Source organism: Aethalodelphis obliquidens, unplaced genomic scaffold (assembly GCF_003676395.1).
Source record: "Aethalodelphis obliquidens isolate GAN/ISIS:26980383/991018 unplaced genomic scaffold, ASM367639v1 scaffold64, whole genome shotgun sequence".
NCBI lineage: Eukaryota > Metazoa > Chordata > Mammalia > Artiodactyla > Delphinidae > Aethalodelphis > Aethalodelphis obliquidens.
In genome coordinates, this window is record NW_020838008.1 from 9,271,030 (window position 1) to 9,296,964 (window position 25,935).

Here is a 25,935-nt window from a genome sequence, read left to right on the forward strand (position 1 = left end):
ATACTTTGTTTCAGCCAGGCTCAGGCTTTCCAACCTACTCATCTGCTCTTCTCTTAAAAAATACTTGTTTTGTAATATTGTAATTACAAATTTTATTGTAATGAGAGTTTTGATAATAACTGCAATAGATTTGGAAGAAGCTTTACTTAATCTTTGAACTGTTTTTCTGTTAAAGTACATACATCTTCCTTGTGCCAAACCTCAGAGATACTGGTAATATTTGAGTTTTTTTCTTCCATAAATTGGGGCCTCTGATAATAATAACCAATTAATACCCTGGTTATGAGGATCAATTGAATTAATAAATGTAACATACCCAGGACAGTACCTGGCACATGGTAAGCACTTAATAAATACTAGGAGCTATCATCATCTGTATTGTTACATAATTTTATATATGTGAAATCATTATATTATGATGAAAACATTATTATTGTTCTCCAGCTCTATGCTCTTAGTTTTATCATTCTGTTTAATCATTGTAAAGTCACTGTGAGGTAAGGACTATCATTAACATCAAATTACAAATAAAGAAATACCCGCTTCAAAGGACCTAAGGAAATTATTCCCAAGTTATATAACTGGTGACAAAGCCAAGACCTGAACTTAGTTCTGTGAGACTCCGTGCCCTATGATCTTACTCCCTTGTAACTTTGGAGAGTTCTAGTGCAAGCACCAGTTTCAGGCCACTAGTTCAAAATATGATCTCTTGTGGCCCGAATTTCACCAGTAATAGTGCATTCTCTTTTGCCGTAAGTTTTTTGACCTAGTACTAAACTAACTTGTGTTTGCCTCAATTCCAGCCTATTCATTATTCATGTTACTTGACGTTTCTAAAGATTATGTGGCCAAAGAAAGAGGCTCATTTCTCACTTTAGATATTAAAAGTAAGGGAATCTGCTTTCTTAACCACTATTGAAAACAACTTAATATAGACAAAGCAGGAATGGATTCTTCGGTGGTTACAGCTGAAACTCCCATCTATTTTTTTTTTTTCCATGCCACTTTACTGAAATCACTTTCTAAAATTTTAATGAGCTAAGTGAAGGTATGGGATTGGAAATGGAATACGGAACACTTTAATTGACGGATTCCTGCTTAGACCTTGGAATGACTAATCCACCACCACTGCAGTAGTGGATATGATTTAACCACACACTGCATTCAGATGTCATATCCACTACCATGGCTCTACTTGTGTTTTATTTTTTGGTAAATTCTTTGCGTGCAAAGATCTTGAGGAATTTGGAAGGTATTTGTGGCCTCTCCAAGTTGCATTTCAAGAATATCTTTACCATGGACTTCCTGTTTGCTTTTACCAGCATGAGAGTCCTTGCTGAACCAACTGTGTACTACAGCCAAAGCAGAAGCAACAATAAAAGGACAGATACCTGCCAACTATGATAGTTTAATAAAAAATAAAGATGCCTGTCATGACAGCCTATTTGGACCCTCATTTAATTGATGCACATGGATGAAACTGTTTTGGGTAACATTTAATAAAATCTGCTTAAGGTAATTTTTCAGAGGGTGTTTAAGATGTGTGAAAAGGGAAATCTAATCTGTCAAGTCCTCCGTTTATGATTAGTTGTGTCATACAGATTTCACAACCAGCATACTTTTGTTTTCCTATGGCTCTTTAGTAGTTTTAGTATTGTTTTTAACAGTGTCATATATGATCACTTATTCTTAGCTTCACCTTTAAGTTGGATATAAGAATCACCTGCCTTGAATTTTATTTAATGATGTTGCACTAAAACTTGGAAATGATGTGAAACTGGGAAAGTCCCTCTGGTGTAAAACATCCAGTTGCTGTTTTCCCTTTATCTTAAATGGTACGTGATTCTTTTAAAAAAAGAAGGTAAAGCGTGTTAGCCTCAGGATTCTTTTTTTGGCCACGAAGTGCACTGCATGAGATCTTAGTTCCCTGACCAGGGATCGAATCCACGCCCCCTGCTGTGGAAGTGCGGATTCTTAACCACTGGACTGCTAGGGAAGTTTCAGTCTCAGGATTCTTAGTTTGATTTATTTTTTTCTCTTCAACTCCCCTCACCCCTATTAGATTTTTCTCAAATATCTCATAAATCTCCTAAATAATTCTCAGGCACTACTAGTAGGAGAAATACAGTAACTGTCCTAAGGGAAAGACTCATTTGATGTATTTCAGATTTCCTTATGTATAAGAAAACATTTGGCAAAATTAAGGTTCTTTCCTTCTCGCATATCTTTTCTAGTATCTCCTTATAAATGTCTGATCATTTCTCTAGAAATTTGCATCATTTCAGACTGTGTGTTGCAGCCAGTGGTGTAATGGAAAACCCCTTGACAAAGAGTCAAGACTCTGGTATTCTACACCCAACTCTTTTGCTCTGTGTCTTTGGACAAGTATGAAGTTTCCCTTTTTTTCTAAATACAAAGAGTTTGGACTAAATGATATCTGTATTTTTGCTCCAAAATTACGACACCCCCCACCCCTGCAACATATAACTGTGTTTAAGGTTTTATTGCCTCTTGAGATTTGAATCCCCAGTTTACAAAATGAGACTTCATTTTTTTTTTTTTAATGTTTAGTGGAATCTACAGTCAAGTATATTCAGAAAGTACCATCACATAGGATTTTTGGTATATTAGCAGATTGTGGCCTCTCCTAACTTTCTAGACAAGATTTCAAAAATAAAGTCTCCTCAATAAGTGTGATGATGATAAGTGTCTGATGATAATCACACACTTATAAGTGTGTGATGATAAATCATCCTCATTACAATATATGTTTGGTAGGTACTAGGGTGAACAAAGAGGATAAAGACAAGGTTTCATATTTCAAGCAGTTAAGCCACTCACAAGACACAGTAACAGATGAGTACATCTTCGTTTCTTCAGTATTTAAGAGAACAAGGCATACAATGCAGTGTGGGCACAGGTAAGGGGTACCCAGCTCAGACTAGAGTGGAGAGGATGGATGAGAGTTGACTTTAGAAACTAGGTGATGCCCAAGCAGAGTCTGAAGTGACGAAAATTTAGATGACTGGAAAGAGCAGCTTACACTAACACAGGGAAGTGAGAGCAGGAAGCTTTGGGAAACTACTGAAGGTTGTATGTGTTTATATAGAGAAGCTAGTCAGTACCCTGAGTATAATGGACTAAGAAACTTGAAATTAATCTTAAAGCATTAGGGAGTCCCTGAGAGATTTTAAGCACAGAATAACCCAATCAAATGTATTTTGTGGTATCTCTGAACTTCTCATTTGAATCAAGACAATCTTGATATAGACTGAAAGCATTCAACCAACCCAGTCTCAGTAAAATTTGAGGTTCCGTGTGTGTCTTCCATGGATGCAGTATTCTGTATTCTTGGAATACCTCTTAAAGGCAACTGCTCTAATCTACAGTACCTTTACTAAGTCTTCCTGTTAGGTATGATTATTCCTTTTATCTCCAGCACCTTTGCTAGAGGGAATCTTTAATTTCTTATGGACTTACTTCTGTATGCTTTGTTCTCTCAAGTCTACTCATTTGCAGCCCTCTGTGAAACATGCTTGTCCTGTGCAAAACCTAGTCTTGGACGGATATGTGTATGTCTTGGTGTGTGTTTGAGACCTGTTCCTGGTAGGGTTTTGCGTTTAGAAGTAGATCAAAGGACATTGCTTCCTTTTGGTGGGTTTTGAGGTCTGTGGCCTGAATTGTGGTTAGAGGTCACATCTTTCTGTGTGTTTCTGAGCTCTCTTGGAGGGTCCAATATAGCTCCCTGCCTGTAAAGCCTTGATGCTTTCACAAGACCTTTGCTACTGCCTGCCAGAGCTGGAGCTAATTTTTATTTAGCGATAGTATCATTTTCCTCAGTCCCATCAAGACTCCGTTTTTTGATATGAGCAGCAATTAACTCTCAGTTTAAATAGGCATAACTATGACCTTGTCTACTTCTTTCAGCTGAAGAGATTGAATGGAGCTTTTCAAAAAAAAAGTCTGAAGTGGCAAGTATCTAATTTTCAGGTTTAATGTTTGTAGTCCTGGGTCAGTAATTGACAAGTGATAGCAGTTGTTCAATGGTGATCTTGCCAGTGGGAGATTTTTCAGATGTCCTTAGTTTAATAAAGAAGAGATTGCTTTGTTCATTTATAGTCCTTATCACTTTAATCTGTTGGTATTAATGTTCACTGTCACTGATCATTGATGAAGCAGAGGGAATTGAGAGCAGTTGTATTTTTGGACAAAAGCATTTAGATGGACTGCTGATAAAGTGATGTGCAGGGATTTTAAACTTTACTATGTACATGAAGTACCAATTCTTTCCATAAGATATTTTCATTTCTTTTAGTTCTGTGTATTTTGATTAACTTGTGTTTTGATAGCCCATTCTTAGTATATGTGTTACTTGTCCTTGAATGTTTAATGTATAATTAGTTTTAGTTGCTGATGAAGAAATGAGGTTTTAATTGCAAGGAACATACTGTGTCTCAAACTATTCCATTTTCAAGACCTAATTACTTTGATAACTCTGTTTTTATCTCTGTTTTGTCCAGTCTGATCTCATTTGTGCAGAACAGTTTGAGAAGCCATTGGCTAGAGCATTTATTTGTCTGGTACTTCCGATTGTCTCCCATCCTTTTCCCTTCAAGTAATCTCAGCACTGCTTGTCTTTGTTTATTATATCACTTGTAGGGTTGTGAGGAATTCCAGAATAAACCTGAGTTTTAAATTGCTATCTTTGGAGTAGATTGGTATTCAGTGTTGTACTTTCTGTATCATCTTTAAATATTTAAATTGAAGACTCTCTGGCTGCCTCTTAAATTAGATCCTTCACTTAGTAGTTTTGATATTTCATAACCTTGCTCCTCAGGCATTAAATATTTACCTGTTTAAATGGCAGTGAAAATGTAAAATCCAAACCTATCTATTAATCCGGTGAATGTAGATTGGAGAACAGCTCTCACTTGGTGAAAGAAGAAGCTATTTTGACCCCACTGGAACATATGCTGGAGGTTCATTGTATCAAAGTATTTCTTTTTTTTTTTTTAAACATCTTTATTGGGGTATAATTGCTTTACAATGATCTGTTAGTCTCTGCTGTATAACAAAGTGAATCAGCTATATGTAGACATATCCCCATATCCCCTCCCTCTTGTGCCTCCCTCCCACCCTCCCTATCCCACCCCTCTAGGTGGTCACAAAGCACTGAGCTGATCTCCCTGTGCTATGCGGCTGCTTCCCACTAGCTATCTATTTTACATTTGGTAGTGTATATATGTCCATGCCACTCTCTCACTTTGTCACAGCTTACCCTTCCCCCTCCCCATGTCTTCAAGTCCATTCTCTACGTCTGGGTCTTTATTCCTGTCCAGCCCCTAGGTTCATCAGAACCATTTATTTTTTTTTAGATTCCATATATATGTGTTAGCATACAGTATTTGTTCTTCTCTTTCTGACTTACTTCACTCTGTATGACAAACCCTGGGTCCATCCACCTCACTACAAGTAACTCAATTTTATCGAAGTATTTCTACTAAAGAAGTTGCCATAAAACAAGACCATGTCTTGGGTCTTCTCCATAGGGTTTTATTTTAGTCTTGAAGAACCACAAAGATAGACTTAACACTTTGAGGTTTCAGGTAGCCCAAGAGTAGTTCTCTAGGTAAGTATTAAAGCCAGGCACCAGTTTGAGCTCCAGACCCACAGAAAAATCAGAGTCAAGAATTGCTGATAATTGCCAGATAGAAAATTTGGTCTGGAAACTGATTTGAATCTCCAAAGTAAAATACAAGTCCATATCCTATTGCAAGTCTTCTGCCTACTTTGGTCTAAGTATGTTTTCTATTTATAATCCTTTGAGGTAGAAGAAGAGGAAGAAATACTTTCCGTTTCCTGGAAGGGAGGATGTTGCTGACAGTGATATCCTTGATAGAGAGGGGAGGGGGGGGCTGCTTTAATCCCAAGAAACAATAAACTTATAGAGGGGAGACATAGCACATTGATCTGGGAGGAGAGAAGTTGCCCTTCCTTCATCTTTTTTTCCTGGAAGTGGGCAAGGGGGAGTGGTGGTACGATGCTCATTTAATGGAATTCTAAAACTTAGAAAGTAATAAAACTAATTTCAGAATTCTTATTATGATGTGTAGTTTTTCCAGTTAATTGCAATTAGTGGCCACTCATCGTTTCTTGGGATAAGTTGCTTTAAAAAATATTAATGGGAAAATAAAATAACTTGACTTAACCGTAATTTTTGGTGCCATCCTATTCTACTGTCTGTCCTCCTCAGTTTCACTGTGTGTGTGTGTTTAAGAAACAATCAAGATTAATTTAATTTGTTAAACTCTCAGAACAAGTGCACTGATGAGCTAGTTACTGTAATGTGGTATTGTGGCATGAAAACCGGACAAAGGAGACAAGGACGTGGGTTCAGAAGATCAGAATTTTAAGCCAGAGTTCAACACTTGTGTATAACCTTAGGAATTTTACTTACCTTGTCTATATCTGTTTCCTCAGCTATAAAATACGAACGTGTGCCTTCACAGGGTTGTGGTGAGGCACAAACAAAATACTGTATCTGAAAATGCTTTGCAAATGATGAAGTCCCATAAGCCCCTAAGTGTAAGTTAAATGGAAATATTGTTACCACCATGAGCTTCTATACAATCAATCACCCTGCCTGTGGTGATAGGAACCAGTTCTTTGACAAAGTTACTGAAAAACAATATTTTGAGAAGCTTTGTTATTGGTTCTTGGAGCCCTTTTAATGTAGCTGTGTTCTAAAAATGTACCTGGGATTTGTTTTAATCAGGTGTCTTACCTTACATACAGACACATAAATGATTGTTATGAAGGAAGAAGTTTATACTTAACAGATCTCTAGAAACAGCAGGCACAACGTTCCATGCAAGGCCACATGGGCAAGCACCAGGGATGGCTAGGAGGCAGAGGGGAGAGGGCAGAGCATGGCCCAGAGCTTTTGTTGGGTCCTAGTGGAAAGCTAAGGACAAGGCAGGACAGGTACACTGAGTAGGTTTGGCGTTGGGTAGTTTGAGTAGTTTTGGAGGGCTCTGGTCTATAGGGGTGGTCCCTGATTGTAAGTTACCTGGCCCTAAGCTGATTTAGAGCAGGAGGAATATTGGCTTGATGTGAGGATTTGATAAAGGAGTTGGGGGTGTGGTCTCTGGATTGACTGGTTTATGTATCAGAGGCACCTCACGGGGGAGTCATTTACTATCTCTAGAATTAGCTATTCCTGGGAGGGGCAGTCTCTCCAGGATCAAGGCCACAAATGCCAGAGCATAGAGAATACAGAAAATAAGAAAATATAGTCAATACAGGTTGGGAATTAAAGAAGCAATGTGAACTGAAGACCAGACACTGAAAGAAAAAAAAAAAAATGCAGATAACATAACTGACCCAAGTATGTTTTCAAAGCTTTTACATAAGCACTAAATATAAACCCGTTTTCCTAAATATATTTTAGGATAACTTTTAAAACACTCCACCCACACTCCTCTGAAATGCACAAAGCAGTGAATGTCACTGCGTGAGTAAATTATTCTGGAACACAGTAAGGGACTCAGGTTACTCTCAACTGTAATGGTTGAGGTCTTTACCTACATTCTCAGATGCATGTAGAGGTAAATATAGTGTAGTCACCTAGGTTTTTAGGCTCTGTGCTAATAGCAGTTTAGGTCGATTAGAGATTATTTTATTATTCCTATTAACCATACAAAGAAGGTAAAATTTGTTCAAATTCAAGAGCCCTTAATGAACTAAACCTGGTTTTGAGCCCAGGCATATTGGTTAGAGAGGTGTCACCTTTGCTTGAGCTTGTGTTGAGGCTGCCTGCTTCATCTGTCATTGGAAGTAAACCTCCTAACTCTGAGCATGTGTAGGTGCCTATTCTGTTGCCCATGGGAAGTGGCTCTTTATAAGGGGAACACTTCAGTCACACAATCTGGAGCAGACTAACAGCTGACTTGGTGAGAGCTCCCTGCCACTGAAATAAAGCCTTAGAGTCCTAGATTCTAAGAGTGTCTGAGTGGTGGGATTTTTAGCTTACCCAGGTAATGAAGGATTGTATTTTAGAAAAGAAATTGGATGTTCGTGTATTCACATCACTGAATGCACATATAGTTAATTTGCTTTGTTTTTATCAGTTTTTAGCAGTCCCAAGATTAGACTCCATTTGAATTATTTTGAGCACTTGGAAATTTCTTTCATTTCTTAATTTTCACTTATATTTAAGTTCCCCAATCTTCATTGTTCTTAAGTATTTAGGCATAAAGAAAAAAGGAGTAGTATGTGAATAGTTATCTATCTTTTCTCCACCACTATTCCGAATTACCTGTGTCTGTAGTATAAGACAGTGCTAATGTGACTTCCAAATACAGCTTTTGGAACAGCAGGTATAGTTTCACTTGTGATTGAGCAAACTTGTTGAATAAAGGGTAAGAGTATTAAATGTTAACACTATGGGGATTGGGGTGAAAGAGAGCAAGACCTTTATAAAACCTGTCTTTTTTTCTGGAAAGAAAAAAATAGTGATAACACAGAGAACTGTGGACATAATTGAAATCATGGAGAAAATATTTGGTGTTTCATACCAAATATCAAAAACTATTTAACTTGAAACGGTATTTTTTTATTTTGTTTTGCCGTAAGCAGTGAGCCAGATTAAAGGTGGATACTAATGGCTACAATGAACAGGCAGAAGTTATCTTGTCATGGTACTCCACCAAATCAAGCCCAGGAGTAGACTCATTGGCCATTTTTATGAATGGTCTGGCAGATGGGGTATACTGTGGAGGTCCTGTCCTAGTAGTCAGTCCGGAAGAGCTTACAGTTAAACTAAAGGAAATGAGGTCAAAATAGCACATGAGACTCAGCGCTAACTTAAAATTGGCAGAGATAGGTTATAGGCACAGAGCTATTGGTCACAGTTTGGGCAAGATCTAGATGATGTGATGAACTCTCCTTGAATGCCGTGTGCCTTGCAAACTGTTGTGGACCTACGGGATCAATGGGGTACTATCCTGGCTTTACTCAGCAGATATTCTAGCACGTGTGATGTGCTAAGATACAGTGATAAGAGAGACAGATACAGCTCCTTTCCTCCTGGAGTTCATGTAAAGAGTGTTGATGATAAATACACATGGACTTGTTGTGTCTTCCATCCTGGTAGAAATTTGGACACTATATCTCAAAGATGGGAAGCTTTTTGAAAGGGTACCTAAAATGGCAGGTAAAGTCAATAAACCAATAGACAGACTTAAGACCTTTTGAAAATCAAAATTAAAGAGATTTGTGGACAAGAAGACAGTAGGCAAAGGATAACGGGAGGTACAGTTCATTCATGCTTCAACTTCTTGCAATTTAAGGACGATAGCTATTTTCGAATAAATCAAAAGGAAATACTTATAATAAATTCTTCAGAAACTTTGTACCATCACCCCCAACCCCCGAGATGGGAGAAGTGCAAAAACAGTTCACACAGATGTGTCAGGTGAATTTAGAATCTTTAAGCTTGGTCTTCTGATTGAGCCTAAATCCCTAGTTTAGGGGGATTTCCCCCCTCAAGGATAACTTATTACCATGAGTAGTACTCTGCTATGTGCACCATTGGTCTGTTTTGAACACTTACAAAGCTAGGGGTAAATACTGTCTTCTCTCCATGCAAGGGAATGGCGTTTCTCATTTGTCGAGAATTTCTCCAGAAATGAAACAGTTCACTCTGGACTTGCTTGCACTTCAGTGTTTGTTGTGTACTTCTAATGCAGAAGCTGCTAACTAACTTGAGGCAGTTTTTGAGTTTGGGAAGGGAGGTCACTGACTGTGCATATACGTTTCATTGCTCTCTTCCAGGTTTCCTATGCTCGCCCAAGTTCAGCTTCTATCAGAGATGCAAATTTGTACGTGAGTGGACTTCCGAAAACAATGACACAGAAGGAGTTGGAACAACTTTTTTCACAATACGGACGCATTATTACTTCTCGTATTCTGGTTGACCAGGTCACTGGTAAGTAGGCAGCTGCTCTGGACAATCTTTTCTGCTTTCCGACTGGCAGATGGTGAAATATTCTGCCTTCCCATACAGAAGTCTTACCTGTGGAACACATCAAAGGTATATGTGGGACAGAAAATGCAGTTTTCTGCTGGGACTGTTCATAGATATGCATGGATAAGAATAGATTGTGGAGTGTAGTGAGCAAGCTTGAGTCATTTCCTCCGCAAAGGTGCAGGTTTGGAGTCTGTTTTGTGGCTTGTAATAAATTTATAAGTATAATTATTACATGGAAGTTATTACAAATGATTATTACAAATTAATCTTCATTTCCAAGCTGCTGCATGAAAAAAGCTCCCATCCTCCTTATAAAGTACTAATAAACAATCTTATTTTTGTGAAAAACATAGTTTAGTGCAGCTAATTCTCCAGGAGTGGATTACACTACATCTACCCTGGTAATTGCTGTTAAGGCTATTTTTCAGGTCCATGCTTTGTTGTATAGGCATGTGTAAGAGTTTAAAATTTTGAATGTTAAAAATTTATTTTAGCCCTTATATTACTTTTAACCAAACCAAAATAAGAAGACTAATATGTTTATTAAAAATTTTGTATGTAAGGGAGCTAGCTCTTCTGCTAAAGCTTTGAGTTAAAGAAAAACTAGCAATATAGATTTGATTATGGATCTTAAAAATAAGGCACTGGCATAGTTTTCTATTGTAAAAGCAATATTCTTTTTAAAACATAATGAAATTAGGGAAACATGGTAAGGAGGGGGAAAAATAACCTATAATGCCATATACTTAAGCAGTCACATTAAGAGTTTGTGAGTAGTCTTTTTTTGGGGGGTGGGGTTTCTTTGTTTTTTAAGAAAATAGGTTTTTCTTTTTTCTGTGCATTTCTTCTTTCTCCCCTCCTTCACTCTCCCTATTCTCTTTCTCTCTCCTTTCCCATCTCTCTCTCTCTCTCTCTCATAATTATTGTACCTGTGGAGATAGTTGTACATTGCAATGTGTGATTTTTTTTTCTTTTTAAAGAAACAACGGACCACAGAGTAAAATTAGGCCAAGTTTTTAATTCTTCAAGTGACGATCAATTTAGTTGATCTGAATTTGATCAGAAGCAGCCTATGTTATGCCCCTCTGTGCTGTTAGTTTACCTCTTACAGAGTCTGAATACCATACTTCTGAGTTCTGAGTAAAGTGATATCTGCCATCATTCACATACTTGGGAGAATGGCGTGTAGGTTTTGCTGTATGGAGAAAATTTAGTCCAGTGAGGTATATACAAATGTGGTCTTTTCTTCTTAGCTGCATTTTGTAATTATCATACATTCTATCACAGTGTATTGTACAACACAGACTGCTAATGGGGTCAAATAGAAGTCCAGGCCTAGCAATCTAGGTATATTTGTTTAGAGCAACAAAAATGGCCTGATATTTTGTTCATATTTTTCATTCATTCATTCTCAGTGAGGACTTGTGAATCAAAAGTAGATTTCTTTCCCCTGTGATACAGAAAGCCCATCTCTTAACTGCAAGTCCATCCTGAATATATAGGCTCACAGGTGGATTTATCTCACCACCTCCTGGTTTAGTCAGTGGTTCTCATGTGTGATTCTGCACCTGGAGCATCAGCATCCTCCTGGAACCTCCTTAGAAATGGAGCCCTCCTTTGGGCTCCACCCAAAACCTAATGAATGAAACTCTCAGAGTGGGCATTTTACCAAGCCCTTTGGGTTATACTGATGCATGCTCAGGTTTGAGGACCATAGGTTTAGATGACTCATCCTATATAGAGGCCATTTCGTTGCTTATCTAATGCTTTCCTTATGGAATAGTCAAGTCCTAGGGGTTATTCATTCTTAATAGATAACTGAAAGGATAGATTTGCTGTCATTTCACCATTTCATCTTTATACTTAAGACTTACAGAGTGAAATTATCCACTTTACCTAAAATGAAAAATCCTGCAATTTTGTTATTCAGCCATCAGGTGGTAATAATGTGCAGCAGGTATAGCTTAAATAGGAAGGGTGAAGTGATAGGGGCTGTCTGAGGTACGTGTATATGGAAAAAATGCCTCATCTACCTTAGAGTAAAATTCTAAGCCATTCAACTTACACAGTATTAATTGTAAAGCAAGCAGACCTTTATTCTTTTTTAAAGTTCCTATAAATCATAATGGTCTAGTGCATTTTCTTAGCCTATCTTTCTTAACAACCTCTCACTCTTTTCTTCAGTGACATACTCTGAATCATCTAGGCTTTTCTCACTGCTAGTCCCAAGCTGGTACTGCTACTACCAATTTGCTTGCCAAGAAAGTCTTTCCCTACAACTACTAATCTCATGATGGCCAGCTATGGCCACCCCAGATAGCCTGTTAAGCTAATTAAATGGAATGAGTTGGGTTTCCTGCTACCATTTCTCAAAAGCTGGAGAGGTATTTGGCCATCCCTCTGCCTTCCCCCATTCTTGTCTCTCAGGGTGGGGAGAGCGGGAGCCAGGGAATGACATTCCGTAGTCAGAAGTAAATGCTGCCAAAGAAAGAGAGCTTTGAGGCTTTACTTCTATCTTATTTATTTTTAAACTCTACCTCCTCTTTCACCTCTTTTTCTCCATATAATATTATTTCTCTAATAAAGAACAGCCAGTTAAAAACAGTGGGGGAACTTCAGGGAACCAGAAAAGCCTCTTCAGACATTTTTCTTAAAGGGTCGGTTTCCTATATAATATGATTAAGTAGAATTATATTGTTTAAAAATGTAGCTGAAATATATTTTTCTACCACTGTGCATATATTTTTAGCATAGCTTTTTAGCATTTTTAACAAATGTCTGTTTCTGTTCTCCTTGTAACAAGAAAAAGAGCTACTGTGCCCATCATTTCTGAACTGTTTGTCCAGTAGCATAATTTGAAAAGTACAAGTCAGGCATACTGTTGAGTTTTTTAAAGAGTGTGAGTGCATGAGAGGGAGAGAAGAAGGTGGGGAAAGGAAACATGGATATGCTTGTGTGCTTTCTTCTTCTTCTTGGCTTATTGGTAGCATGTGGTAATGGACTTTAAAATGCGTTAATTTAATTTAATGCATTTCATGTATTTAAAAAAATACAAAATTGTAACGCTATACTGAATTGCTACTAAGTCAAGGTAAAACTTTTCTCCTCATGTGATTTTGTGGCAGATGTTATATGTGGGTGAAAACATGTTCTTGAGAAGGAAAAATTAATTTATCCTTTCTTCTCTCCCTCCTGTCTCCTTCCACTCCCTCTTTCCCAAATCCTTACCCACATCTACCATAGGCATATCAAGGGGTGTAGGGTTTATTCGATTTGACAAGCGGATTGAGGCAGAAGAAGCTATCAAAGGCCTAAATGGCCAGAAACCTCCTGGTGCCACAGAGCCAATCACTGTAAAGTTTGCTAATAATCCAAGCCAAAAAACAAATCAGGCCATCCTTTCCCAGCTGTACCAGTCTCCAAACAGAAGGTATCCAGGACCACTAGCTCAGCAGGCACAGCGTTTTAGGTAAGTCTGGTCTGGTTCTTATGCCCAGCTACTCAACTCAGAACTCTCAGGTTCATTGTCCAGTACTTTTACGGACAGGGTCTCCGGTTTGCTATTATTATTGTTGTTTTCTTTCTTTTTCTTATGGGCACAGAGAAAACCTACTTGGGGAATAGTGTCTGTTGCAAATATCCAGGGTGGGGACAAAAGGACAATAACCTACAGCAGTGGTTCTCAACCAGGAGTAGTTTTGCCCCTCTGGGGGCATTGGCAGTGTCTGGAGACGTTTATGTGGGCACAGCTTGAGTGGGGGGTGCCACTAGCATCTAGTGGGAGAGGCTAGGGATGCTGCTAATCACCTTGCATGTACAGTTATAGCCCCCAACAGCAACAGATTATCTGGCCCCAAACAGCAGTAGTACTGAGGTTGAGAAACCCTGACCTACAGAATGCTGGGGGTCTTCTTAACTGTTTCCAGTGCTTTCAAATTCCCCTTTTTAGTTTTTTTCTTGATAAGATCTTATTCTTGTGTTTCTTTTTTTTCTTTTTTTTTTTTTTTTTGCGGTGTGTGGGCCTCTCACTGTTGTGGCCTCTCCCGTTGCGGAGCACAGGCTCCGGATGCGCAGGCTCAGCGGCCATGGCTCACGGGCCCTGCCGCTCTGAGGCATGTGGGATCCTCCCGGACCGGGGCACAAACCCATGTCCCCTGCATTGGCAGGCAGACTCTCAACCACTGCGCCACCAGGGAAGCCCTTGTGTTTTAATTTTTAGGTCAAGCTCTTTCATTTACTTCGTTTTATAATATGTGCACCACTAAGGGTACCTAACTTATGTGATGACATTACGTTTTTATAATTTAGTTCCTTCTTCCCTTTTTAGGTTTTTATTCCTTGCAGTTTAGAGGTTGGCAAACCCCTGTAAAGGCCCAGATAGTAAATATTCCAGGTTTTGTGGGTCATGGTCTCTGATGCGTGTCTTTTTTTTTTTTTTAAACAACTCTTTAAAAATGTAAAAACCATTCTTAGCTCCTGGGCTGTAGAGAAACAGATGGCAGTCTGGATTTGGCCCGTGGGTGGTAGTTTTCTAACCTCTCTCTAGTCCATAGAATGACCATGCATTTTTAGCCCAAAGAGGATATTCTGTCTCATAGATGGGTATAAATATTCTGATTTTTCAAATTTTATTCTAACACTGGGGCAACAACCAGATTAAGTCACTTAAAAAAAACCCTAATCTGCATGTGAGAAGAATGGTGACTTTTAGATGTTAAACAGAACACAGAGACATAAACATTTTTTATTTTCCGTAACATTTTTAATATCCTTTTTGGCCATATGGTATACTGCAGCCATAATGCCATGTAACCTCCATGCTAGTATTTTTTTGTTTTGTTTTTTATCACCAGTGAATATCAATTTTATTTCCTTGCTGGAGCAAAATAGTTAATTACCAAAAATATAATCACAAATTCAGCTTAATAAAGAGTTACATGTTTTCTAGCTTAAATCACATGCATTTTTTTCATTCAGGTGTTTTAGAGTGCTGAAGAGAGTAAAGATAAAAATTAGTAAAATATCTCCTTTAAAAAAAAATTATGTCACCTGAGGTATGAGAAAGAAATTTTCCGTAAACACCATGTTCATTTCCTACTTAGGGTGGCTTTTGCCTTGGGAGAAGAGGGTTTACTGTCAGAGGCTCCATTTGGAGCTGTATGACTTGGTACCCAGTTGACTAAGCCTTGTGTTCACTTCGCTCTCTGCTTTAACTTTGTAAGGTTTAAAAAAAGCATTGGTAGAAAGGAAACACTGCCACTTTTGGCTGTGGTGGTTGGTGATTGGGCTGGAGGAAGACATGCATGGGGCTGCTTGCTCCTCGCCCTTGCGGAGAAAGAATTTCACAGTCATTTCTTAACTCTGCCTGTAGGTTTCCTGTGTGGCATCTTAAGTGAGTAATATTTTTTTGCAAATTTAGCACAGACATGCATGAAGGAATTTTAGAGGTGTTTCCTAGGCAGCCTATCCAGTTAACTTCAGAGCTCTTTGGGGCCTAGAAAAGAATTTTGAGCTTATTATGTAGAGGAAAGTTGTTTGAAACTTACTGGTTGATTTTAATACTGTGAAAATACAAGATGTTTGATGTTAGTAGAAAGCTGTATTAGTTTAAATTGTTATTTTTGGTGTTTCCCAATTTAACCTCTGGTTTTTGTTTTATGGTAGTTACTGAGTAAAACTGTGCTCTTAAAATCAAGATTGAATTCTGAGAAAGATTGAGCAAGAGGGCTGAAATGATAGGATCTCCAGGAAAATGCCTGATTATTGAAATGACAAGGCATGTAGGTGACTCAAATATTAGGTTGTTGATAGCTATTTCATCTGCTCTCAACATCATCTAGCCCCCTCCCTGCATGCTTTTTTTTTTTTTTAATTCGGTAAAGCTTTACAGGATGTTCTGATGATCAAATTTAATATTTTAAAAATTATCTTCTGCCCATTCTGTGCTTTTATCTTTTAGTTCCGTATGTAATTAACTTAGCGATTCTTACTTTCCTTATCTCCTATAAAAAGAAGTTTTGGAAAAAGGGAATAAGAGTTGTCTGTTTTAAGGGAAACTGGGTTTCAGAAAATCGGGAAGAAGTTTATTGTACTTTCAGATTCTTAACTCCTGTCTACGTCACCCCATTTCTCATAATCCATCTTCAGATAATAAATTATGAACTAGTCTTTGAGCTCAGTGAAGGTGTTTGGTTTAGATTCAGTGTTATAAGAAATTGAGAGCCTTTATTCCTAGATTTTAAGTTTACCCTGTTGTGTATTTGGTTGCTTTTCTTTAATATCTTTGAACCTGGTCTGTCATTACCTTGATTTTTTTTTCCTTATTCTATTGAATTAAGGTTGAATCTTCTTTCATCTCAGAAGGACTCTTGAATTGAAGGACTGGCTTGCTTTGTTGGTATTTTGCTCTTTTGTAGTTCAGGCCTAGGTCATTACCTAGATCTTTTGTCTCTAGTATCTGTGTTCTCATGCTCTCAGCCTTGAGTTTGTCACCTTCCTGCGAACACTTAGAAAATTTTGCACTGTGTGTTTTTATGTTGTCATAGTGCCTCGGGAGTTGAGAGACATTAGCGAATACAAGTTATAAATATTAATAGCCAAGGATGTTTTTAATATTTATGCAATGTACCTTATCTTTTAAGGTTAAAAAAATTAAAATCCATGTAATAAGAGTTAAGTTTAAAAGTGGGCTTGGGAGGTTTATGGCTCAGTCAACCCATATGAATAATTAGAAAGAGAATTATTTTAACATGAGCACTGCTAATCTAATATGCTTATTTAATTGACTACAGTTTTCAAAATAAGACCGGCCTTGTTTATTTGGATGGATAGTGTAATTCAAGCCCCTTAAGTATGTTCTTGGGACATGGTATCTGAATTAAACTTTCAGCCAAATTTTTTTCATCTCTCTACTTGTGGAGCAGCCTTAATTTTATTAAATGTGGTCTAGTCTAATGGCTTGTGTGCCTGCTTCTATAATAAGCCTTTATGCATTTTTAAAGGAGCCTTTTAAATCAGCATTTGAGTTTCATTTAAGGCATGTGCTGGTTGCACTATCACAATTTACTTTGGGAAGAAACTGGTATCAATCGTCCCGAATAATTTTTTTCCTCTGTTTACAGGAATTAGATAAGGAGATGAGTTGATGATCTTGTTGTGGGTTAAATTCAAAGCAGATTTTGGTCAGTGATCTTTAGTGAGGTTTTGGGAACCATTATTTGTAGAGTTCAGAGTTTTCTTTTCTTACCCATTAGTAATCTCTCAGTATATTTTTATTTCTCACTTTGACTGACATTTCCCCTTCCAACTGCGTGTAGGCCCTCCCATAGTCTGTCAGCTAAATTTCTTGGAAACTGGGAAGGTACCTTCTTTTCACTCTCTACTTATAAACATCTAGCTTTGAAATGGGAATATTCTATTCAAAATATTTCCCACTTATAATCAGAAACTAGGCATGTAGTCATAAACTATATGCACATGGGGGCTTGTGCTATTATATTCATTAATTCATAAACCCTAATCATAAACAGAAAATAAAAATAAGGATGAAATAAACAATATATTAGTGTTTTGCTAATATGCTAACTGGCTCATTTTTCACTTACATAATATCTTAGTAAATAGTATACCTTTAAAGCAAGAGTCATAAAATTATGATCTTGATAATTTGGAATTTCTTGTCTGACTTCATGTGAGACATGTTAGATTATTTTGTCTAACGGCATAGTGTAGCTTGTACTAGGAGTAGGAGAGAGAATCAACTCTCTCTTTTCTTATTTACTTGGGCTTTCCTTACTGGTGTCATCCTCCCTCTGATGATGGTGATGATGGTGATGATGATTTGTTGTTTGCAGGAATCTTTTTAAAACTACCTCTTCTTTGAGGGTTGTTTTAATTAAATCTAATCCTTCAAATCCACTTAACGTGTTATTTGTAAAGTGGATTATACCCATGCTAAAGACCAGGTGACTGTGTCACTTTCCCTTTGAGGACCGCTCAGTCTTCCCTCAGGAGAGTATGTGATGCATGGGGACTGAGTGAGGGCTTTGGATGCAGTACATTTATTCAATATGAGTGAAGAATACTTTATTTTTAAATTAGAAAAAATTTGTATTGGACACTTTAATATTTATTTGCCATACAGCTGTGTATCATCACACACACCCCTCCTAGGTCATTCTGGAGGCTATTAACTTGGTCTCCACTAAAAATTGGCTTCTGTCATTAAACGATCACATGCAAAAGATGGCTGTCCCTGAACTCTGGACAGACCCAGAAAAAATGTATAATTCTGGAGAGTAATAGTGGTCCTTGTGTCTGAGCTAACTGCCTAATTGACAGTTTTCCAACTTCTACAAGGCTTGGGGTACATGGTGCCCTAGTGGAGCACACACTGCCTTCTCCCAGCTCCTGTGGGTGTGTGGCACTGAGAGCAGGGTAAACTGCTAGGTCCAACTGTGGGCAGGCGGGGGTTTTCAGTGTTGCCTAGGTCCTGTTTCTTAGGTGCCATGTTCCTCCTTGTTGATGGGAGAGGAGGGAGGGGCAAGGAGAGCAAAGAGAGAGAGGGAGAGGCAGATAACTTGGCTTGAATTGCATAGGATTGAATTTTTTCTAAAGTGAATATTGAGTGAAGATATCAGTGGGCAGGATTGTGGTATCACACAGGATTTCACAGGTAGGGCAAATATGAGGCTCATTGAGAGGGTCTTCAGAGATCCTAGTATAAAAGTCCTAGGCCTCCTGCCTGGAGAATCCTGGGGTGGAGAGTGAGAAATGAGATATCTCTCCTTTTAACACATGTAATCCACTTCTGGGGCAGTTTTGGTTTCTACCCTACTTAGAAAATACTGAAAACTTGCTTAGGAGATTTTGTCTCTGGACTTTTGGTTAGTGTCCTAAGCTGGTGGTGATAGAGTCTGCACAATTAATGGGCAGAGATGATGTGACTCTGTTTTGGTGTCTCTGCATCTGAGCCTTTGAGTACTTTGGAAGCAGACCTCAATATGCTATTCTGTTCTACTGGTGTCATATGCCAAATGCATTCTGTATTGATCATTCAGCAATTCTATGAAATTACCTATATCAGATTACTTTATTGTTGATGATACTAATTTGTTTGCATCCTTATTTCTGGTATTTGTGGCCTCTACTTTGGAGTATAAGGGTATGGCATCTTTGACTATACTCATTACCTCTGCACAAAACAAAATCCCCCTCCCACCTGTGTACTTTTCCCATACATGTGCTCTCTCCCTTGCATGTGCAAACAGGCTCCCCAGTCTGCCCTTCTGTTAGTTCTTACTCTGGATTAAGTAGTTAAGGGTAATGTTAGTAACCTCGATGCTTTGATTCAATCAACAGATACTAATTGTAAACCTGTAGTGACCCAATCTGTCTGTGCTCCATGATTAGTGGTACGATGAGTAATGAACTTGTCCCTGCTCCTGAGAGGGTAGAGGGACAAGGCACACACCACACACAGATGAGGCTCCTTTGTCACTGTGATTTGTTCCTTTTTTTTTTTTTAATAGTACTTTGCATTACAGTCAGCTCGGTTCTTTCTTTTTAATTTTACGAAACACACAAATGTGCAGAGGTAATTGGGAATAGGAACCTGTGAAGATTCTTTGTCCAGTTCTGAAAGACCAGAAGGAGGCGTCTTGAGGCTTTTATGAAACTAGGAGGAGTTGCTTTCTCATGTGTGCTCTAGCCTCGCTTGAGGCCACAGGTTAGACAATAAGGTTGAAACATTTTCCAAACTTAACTGTTCATGGCTGTTAAAGAAAAAAATGTTCTCCTGACCCAGGGTCTTACTTGGAGAGTGTTGAACATTGTGGCAGTTGAGGTATTCAGTTATGCCTACCTCCTCTAAACACACGTCATTGATTGGTACTCATTGCACAAATGTGGAACATTGGAATGGTCTCTTTGAAACTGATAAAGCAAGAAGAATCAAGTGCTTAAAGACATCAATTTAATTTTTGAAACAGGAAAAGGGTAGAGAGTTTTAAAGAGTACCCACCCACCGCCATCTACTTCGTAAAGAAAAAAATTGTTAAGAGAAGCTCACTTAAGTTTGTTTCTATCTACCTGCTTCTTACACCCTGAGTAGTGGGACTATACTTCTTGTAGGACAATCAAAATAAGTGTCAGACTGGGGTCTGAAGTCCTTGCTTTGTTGCTCAGTGGGTCTGTCGTCTTAGGTTCTGTGGACCTCAGCTGAATACATTGAGCAATGGGAGGTTCAGCTGAGGTTGTCTATAAGGTTCTTTTTACCTATAATAACACCACTTTGATTTTAAGAAATGAAAGTCCTTTGTATTTGGGGGGTTGAAGGGAAATTTATGGAATTCTGTGTAAACTGCAGAATTTGAATATCGATGCCACCATTTCCTAACTCTTTGGCCTTGAGCAAGTCCCTTAATCTGAGTGCCTTATGATACTCAGGAACTAATAGCTCTGAAAACTAAAAATAATATAAGGACATGTAGGTGCATGTGGAGTGCTTAGAACTTGCCTGCAAAAGGTGAGAACCCAAATGTTAAGTATTCCAGAGCCTCCACTTTTCCTCTTGAAAGGGTTTCCTCAGATGACCACCAGTGATTTCCCTGACCTTTGTAGAGATAAACTATATCCATTGGAAGAGCTACTGTATTATGGCAGTGGGTATCATCCTCTCAGAAATGTAAGAAGACCCACTGTTTTGAGACTTCACATACAATTAATATATAAAAATCCCCTTGGAAGATGGCAGTAACGAGCCCAGCTTTCTTGGACATCAAGGGGAAAAATTAAAAACTGAAGTTTGCTAAATGTGTGTTTTGCAGGTTGGACAATCTGCTCAATATGGCTTATGGAGTAAAGAGGTAATGATAGAGGTTCATGATAACCATAATCCCTTCCCATAATTGACTAGTTTCTTTGATTTGGGGAGTGACACCCTTCATAAGTTTGTGTTGGGTTTTCTTTTGCATGTACAGCCTAATGAAAAGCTGTTTTTGAAGCACGGTTGACTCAAGGAATATTATTATACCACTGGATGCCACCTGGCCTTTAAAAACCCCATTATTTGTTTTCTCTTGCATTGCGACGTTATAGCATGTTTCTGTCTGTGTTGGTCCTTCTTGCCCCCAGTCCTGCTTAAGTTCATGAAGCCAGTTCCAAATTTATTTCTTTGCTATTGTGAGTAATATTTTTCAATACAGCATATGTGGCCATTTCATAACTTATTAGTACCATGATATTATAGCATGCCACTGCAAGCCACACACCGACTTTGGTTGAAACCTCAAATAGTTGTATGTATCTGTTGTGGGGAGGGGAGTTACTGAAACTCTTGGGATGGGAAAGGGGAAAGAATTAAGTCCATTGCTGTAACCAACCTCTGTTTCTATTTGTGCGTGCGTGTGTGTGCGTGCATGTGTGTGTGTGTGTGTGTGTGCATGTGTGTGTGTGTTTCTCCTATTTTGTTTAGTAGGTTTTCTCCAATGACCATTGATGGAATGACCAGTTTGGCTGGAATTAATATCCCTGGGCACCCAGGAACAGGGTGGTGTATTTTTGTGTACAACCTGGCTCCTGACGCAGATGAGAGTATCCTGTGGCAAATGTTTGGGCCTTTTGGAGCTGTCACCAACGTGAAGGTCATCCGTGACTTTAACACCAATAAATGCAAAGGTTTTGGATTTGTGACTATGACAAACTATGATGAGGCTGCCATGGCGATAGCTAGCCTCAATGGATACCGTCTGGGAGACAGAGTACTGCAGGTCTCCTTTAAGACAAACAAAACGCACAAAGCCTAATGAGCTCTTGTCCTCAGTCCATTTATATATGAAAACTATACAACAAAGGCAAGTTAAGAGAAACTTTATACATTAGTAAATGTCTTTGTAAGTCAGTGTTGAGATGGGATAAAACGACTACTTAGCATCCTAAGAAATATGTGAGATTTTTTATTGCTAGTATTTGAATTAAAACTTCTTAAATATCTTTTATGTTTGAATATGGACAAGAGGTACAGGGTTTTTACCTGTCACATTGCATTCTATTGCCTTCTTTGAAGAAGGTGGACCTTTTAAAGTGTTTCAGCTAAGGGAAGACATTTCTTTTCTTTTTACATAACTGCCTTGAACCTGTGAGTAAATATTGAGGCTTTGTGTTGTAATTCTTTAGTTGGTTGTGTCTTTCCCCCCCCCCTTTTTTTTCTTTTTCTGATTAGCTTTGTGTTTGGTTTACATTTAAAGCATTGCTGTTATGTCTGAGAAAAGTATTTTGAAGTTTACATTTTTATTTATGAAGTTAAAAACAGTATTTATTTTGTAATTATGATTTGGGTTGGGGAAGGGGGGCTACATTATAAACGCTTATTGTAAGAATACTGGAGAACTTTTCGTAAAGCAGTACCTTGCCAAAGAGATAAGAGCCTCTTTGATGTGGGTTTAAAAAAAGCATCTATTTTTATAAAAAAGAAAATTTGGAGAAACTTTTTACTGGTCCTGGAACAAATATTTTGACTTGAATACTTTGAGAAATCTCTTCATATGACACCTAGTGAGCTTTTAAAATTTACCAGGAAATTTGCAGTGGTTGGAAAATTTAGAAAGATTTATGATGTAGAAAATACTTTTGAGATCTTTGTATGAAAGGAGTAGAATCAATGGGGGAAACACTGCTGGTTTCGTTTTTGTAATCACCAGTGGAGCGTCTGATCATCCTGGTTATTATGTGATAGGTGGCTCACATTGATTTGTGATTTTGAAACAAAAAAAATTTACAAAAGAATATATAAGAGCAGGCAAGAAGTTTAAATTACCACGAGATGGGGGAAAAAAAATCTGTTCTTCCTAAAGAAATCCCTTCAGATAGAGCTCATGGTGTTTAGTGATGTACTTGCAGTATTGTTTGAAGAATTGTTTTGTCTTAAGGAAAAAAGATGTTGCACATGATTTGTACTGCAGCAGATCGGCAAAAGTGATCTGAGTTGGATATATTTGAAGGTATTTTGAAAGTTATGTTCAAGGCTAACACCTGAGCTTTGTGTAATGTAAATAAGACCTTGTGTTATGAACCTTTCAGCTAATTTGATTTTTTTTTTCCTTACATGCCAAGTGATGTTCAGGTTTTGAATGTTTTTGTATCAGTTTTTTCCTTTGTAAATGGCATTAACATTGTTATTTGAGGTCTTGCTTAATCACTTTTGTTGTCCTGAGGACTTGAATTTACAGTGCATCAGATTTGTTGCTAATTTTGTCTGTAGATAGTCTAGCTTCAGCTGTTTATGGTGATGCTACATTTTCGTTTATAAATATGTTTGTGGTAAAAAAAAATGAGTATAACCATAGGTTTTGAACAAATTTCCTTACATTTTTCATACAAAAGTCATAAATATCTGTATGCTATTGAAATTTAACTTTGTATGATGCTTAAACCACTATTTGGGGAAATAATAAAATAAGTCTTTACCATGTATGAAAGAAATTTTAAAAAATACAAAATATTTTCTGATTAGCATCTAGCTTATAATAAATTTTCAAAAAAGCTGAAGGCAAAAATGCCTTCATCAGGATGCACTGAGAACTATATAGTTACGTCCTGCTTTTTGTATAAACTGAGATGCTCACATGCTTCCCCTTAGAACAGGCAATGTGCTATGCATAACATAGTTGTACATTATCTTTGCAGTTGCGTTGAGTTTTATTTTTATTATTTAAAATTGTAGTTATAAAAATTTTCAGTATAGTACAGTACATATACTGTGAGGCGCGTGCTAAAGTGAATAAGCGAGTTTTCATGCTGACCCACTCAATGCTATTCAGAAATCAATTGGCTTAGCACTTTCTCATATCCTTAGGTGCATTTAGATTGTCAGAGTTAACCTGCATTTAAAAAAAAACAAAAAAACTAAAAAACAAAATACATGTATATACTTAAAAAAAATAAGGTTTCCCTCACGGGAAAACAGCAGCTACATGCTTCTTTCCTATACTACTGTAGCAAACCAAGGCATTGATGAGAGGGCATGCAAATTGTGCTTCACTTTACAGTGTTTATCAGAGCACTTAATAAAATGTAAGGCTGGTATTTATTTGAAGTTGTACAGTATGACTTAATTCACATCTGTTGGAATAGAAAATATATTCTGTTGAGTATTTAAGAGGCTGTACATGTTTTCTTTTGTGTTTGGATTCTTTGTACTTTTTCATGTTCAGTACATCAATAAACAAAGTTGAAGGGAAAGAACAGTGTGGTGAGTAGGTCTTTATACATTTTTTGGGGCTCCTGTGCTCAGTCTAATAAACTTGCTCTCTTGAGTTAAGAGGTTCCCTCAGAGCTTTAGTTGAAAGCAGTGTTATGTAAAGTATTCCAAAAGGCATGTTAATTGAAGTAGAATGTGCAAAAAAATTTTTTTGAATGATACCTTCTGATAAGTTAGCTTTCAAACATTAACTCGATGGGTAATTTTTATAGGGATACGTGCTTTCATTGGCTAGTTGTACAGTTTGGGTAATTGGATGCTGACATCATTCTATACCTCTGATTGAATAGCCATTAACTTTTTTTTTTTAAACAAATGGAAATTGTCCTCACACATTTACTTGAGCTAAAGAAAAACCAAATAGAAGGAAGGTAACTTACTCTGCTGCCACTGGCAAGATTTAATTCACCCATAGTATCAACTGTTGTTGAGTGTAACTTTTGTTGCCAATGCCAGATTATCAAGAGACTCCCCTAAAATCAGAAACTCAGTTTCCATTAGGTTAGGGTTGATGTATGTAGTACACGTGTACAAATCATGAACTCTGCCAACGCTGTGTTTCACATATATATTCAGCCCTGGTAAGCATCCTTAGCAGATCTGTGGAGGAAGGAAAATATTTCTTGCTCATCTTTTATACAAAGGTTCTACTTCTGTAGAACTTAAGAAAACTTGATACGATAATGAAGTGCTTTTTTTCTTTTTTTTTTAAACAAAGTATACTAAATGGCTTCTTTTAATTTGATTGTGTCTGTCAGCTTTTTTGGTAAAAAGCCATTCTATAAAAGTAATTGTCCTGAATTCACAGTTTAGTAGTCAAGAGCTCAGCTGAGTGACAAGACAATTTTTTTTCTTCCAACATGCAATTAATCTCAAATCTCCATGCTCCCTTTTTTATTACAGGAATTCAATACTCTAATTTTGTGATTTTGGAACATCCTCCCCTCACCTCTCTCCTCTTGTATGCTTATCAGTATTTTGACTGGTTTGCATGTCAGCAGTTCTTTTATATTTGAGCAGATAAGGGGAAAATTCTCAGTAAAGGTTTGTGACACTGTTGGTGTGCTTGAGGAAATAAGTTTTCTTCCTCAGAATTCCTTCTCACCTTATGCTTGCAAATCATCCAGGTTATCACAATTCAGTGTTAGATTAGCCAGTATAAATTTTGAATCTTAACATCATTTTACATTATTATAATCTGATTTGAGGAAAGGTGTTAGCAATTTAACCTTAATGTTTTTTTAAAAATAAACAGATTGCAAGTGTCCTAGCCTTATTTTATGCGATGATCAAAAAAAATGTAGTGGAAACTTGTAATTTCCCACTCAGAGGGGTACCTAGAAATAAAAAAATGCATATACTTTAGTAAGAAGTATGTTGACATTTTAATATACTTCTAGAACAGTATGTGTATACCTTGTTGGTAGAAAATACAAAAAAAAAAAAAAAAGAGGCAGTGGTTTTGATCCTTTATGCCTGTATTACCATATTGGATCCTCAAACAGTGGAAGAGAACAAAAGTATTTCTAGAATTATAACAGAATTGATTATTATTTGAAGAGCATTTATAGCCTCAGTTATTTCAGCAAGTGGTTCATTTTTTTCTCTACTGTTGTTTGTATTCTTTCTCTGAAAATTTTCAAAAGTG

General features: G+C 37.5%; 1 protein-coding gene across 7 annotated transcripts in view; it reads left to right on the plus strand.

Moving 5' to 3' along the window:
- Nucleotides 1-25,586, plus strand: part of ELAVL2 (ELAV like RNA binding protein 2) — a 132,056-nt gene extending 106,470 nt beyond the window's left edge. For 2 of the 7 annotated variants that reach the window (XM_027088921.1, XM_027088928.1), the window contains exons 4-7: nt 9,835-9,988; nt 13,274-13,499; nt 20,857-20,895; nt 21,504-25,586. In XM_027088921.1, coding sequence (XP_026944722.1) covers nt 9,835-9,988; nt 13,274-13,499; nt 20,857-20,895; nt 21,504-21,834 — 750 coding nt within the window. In that variant the 3' untranslated portion in view covers nt 21,835-25,586. The remainder of the gene's footprint in view (nt 1-9,834; nt 9,989-13,273; nt 13,500-20,856; nt 20,896-21,503) is intronic. The other 5 variants (XM_027088922.1, XM_027088923.1, XM_027088925.1 and 2 more) reach the window with 3 other exon arrangements.
- Nucleotides 25,587-25,935: the final 349 nt, after the last annotated feature.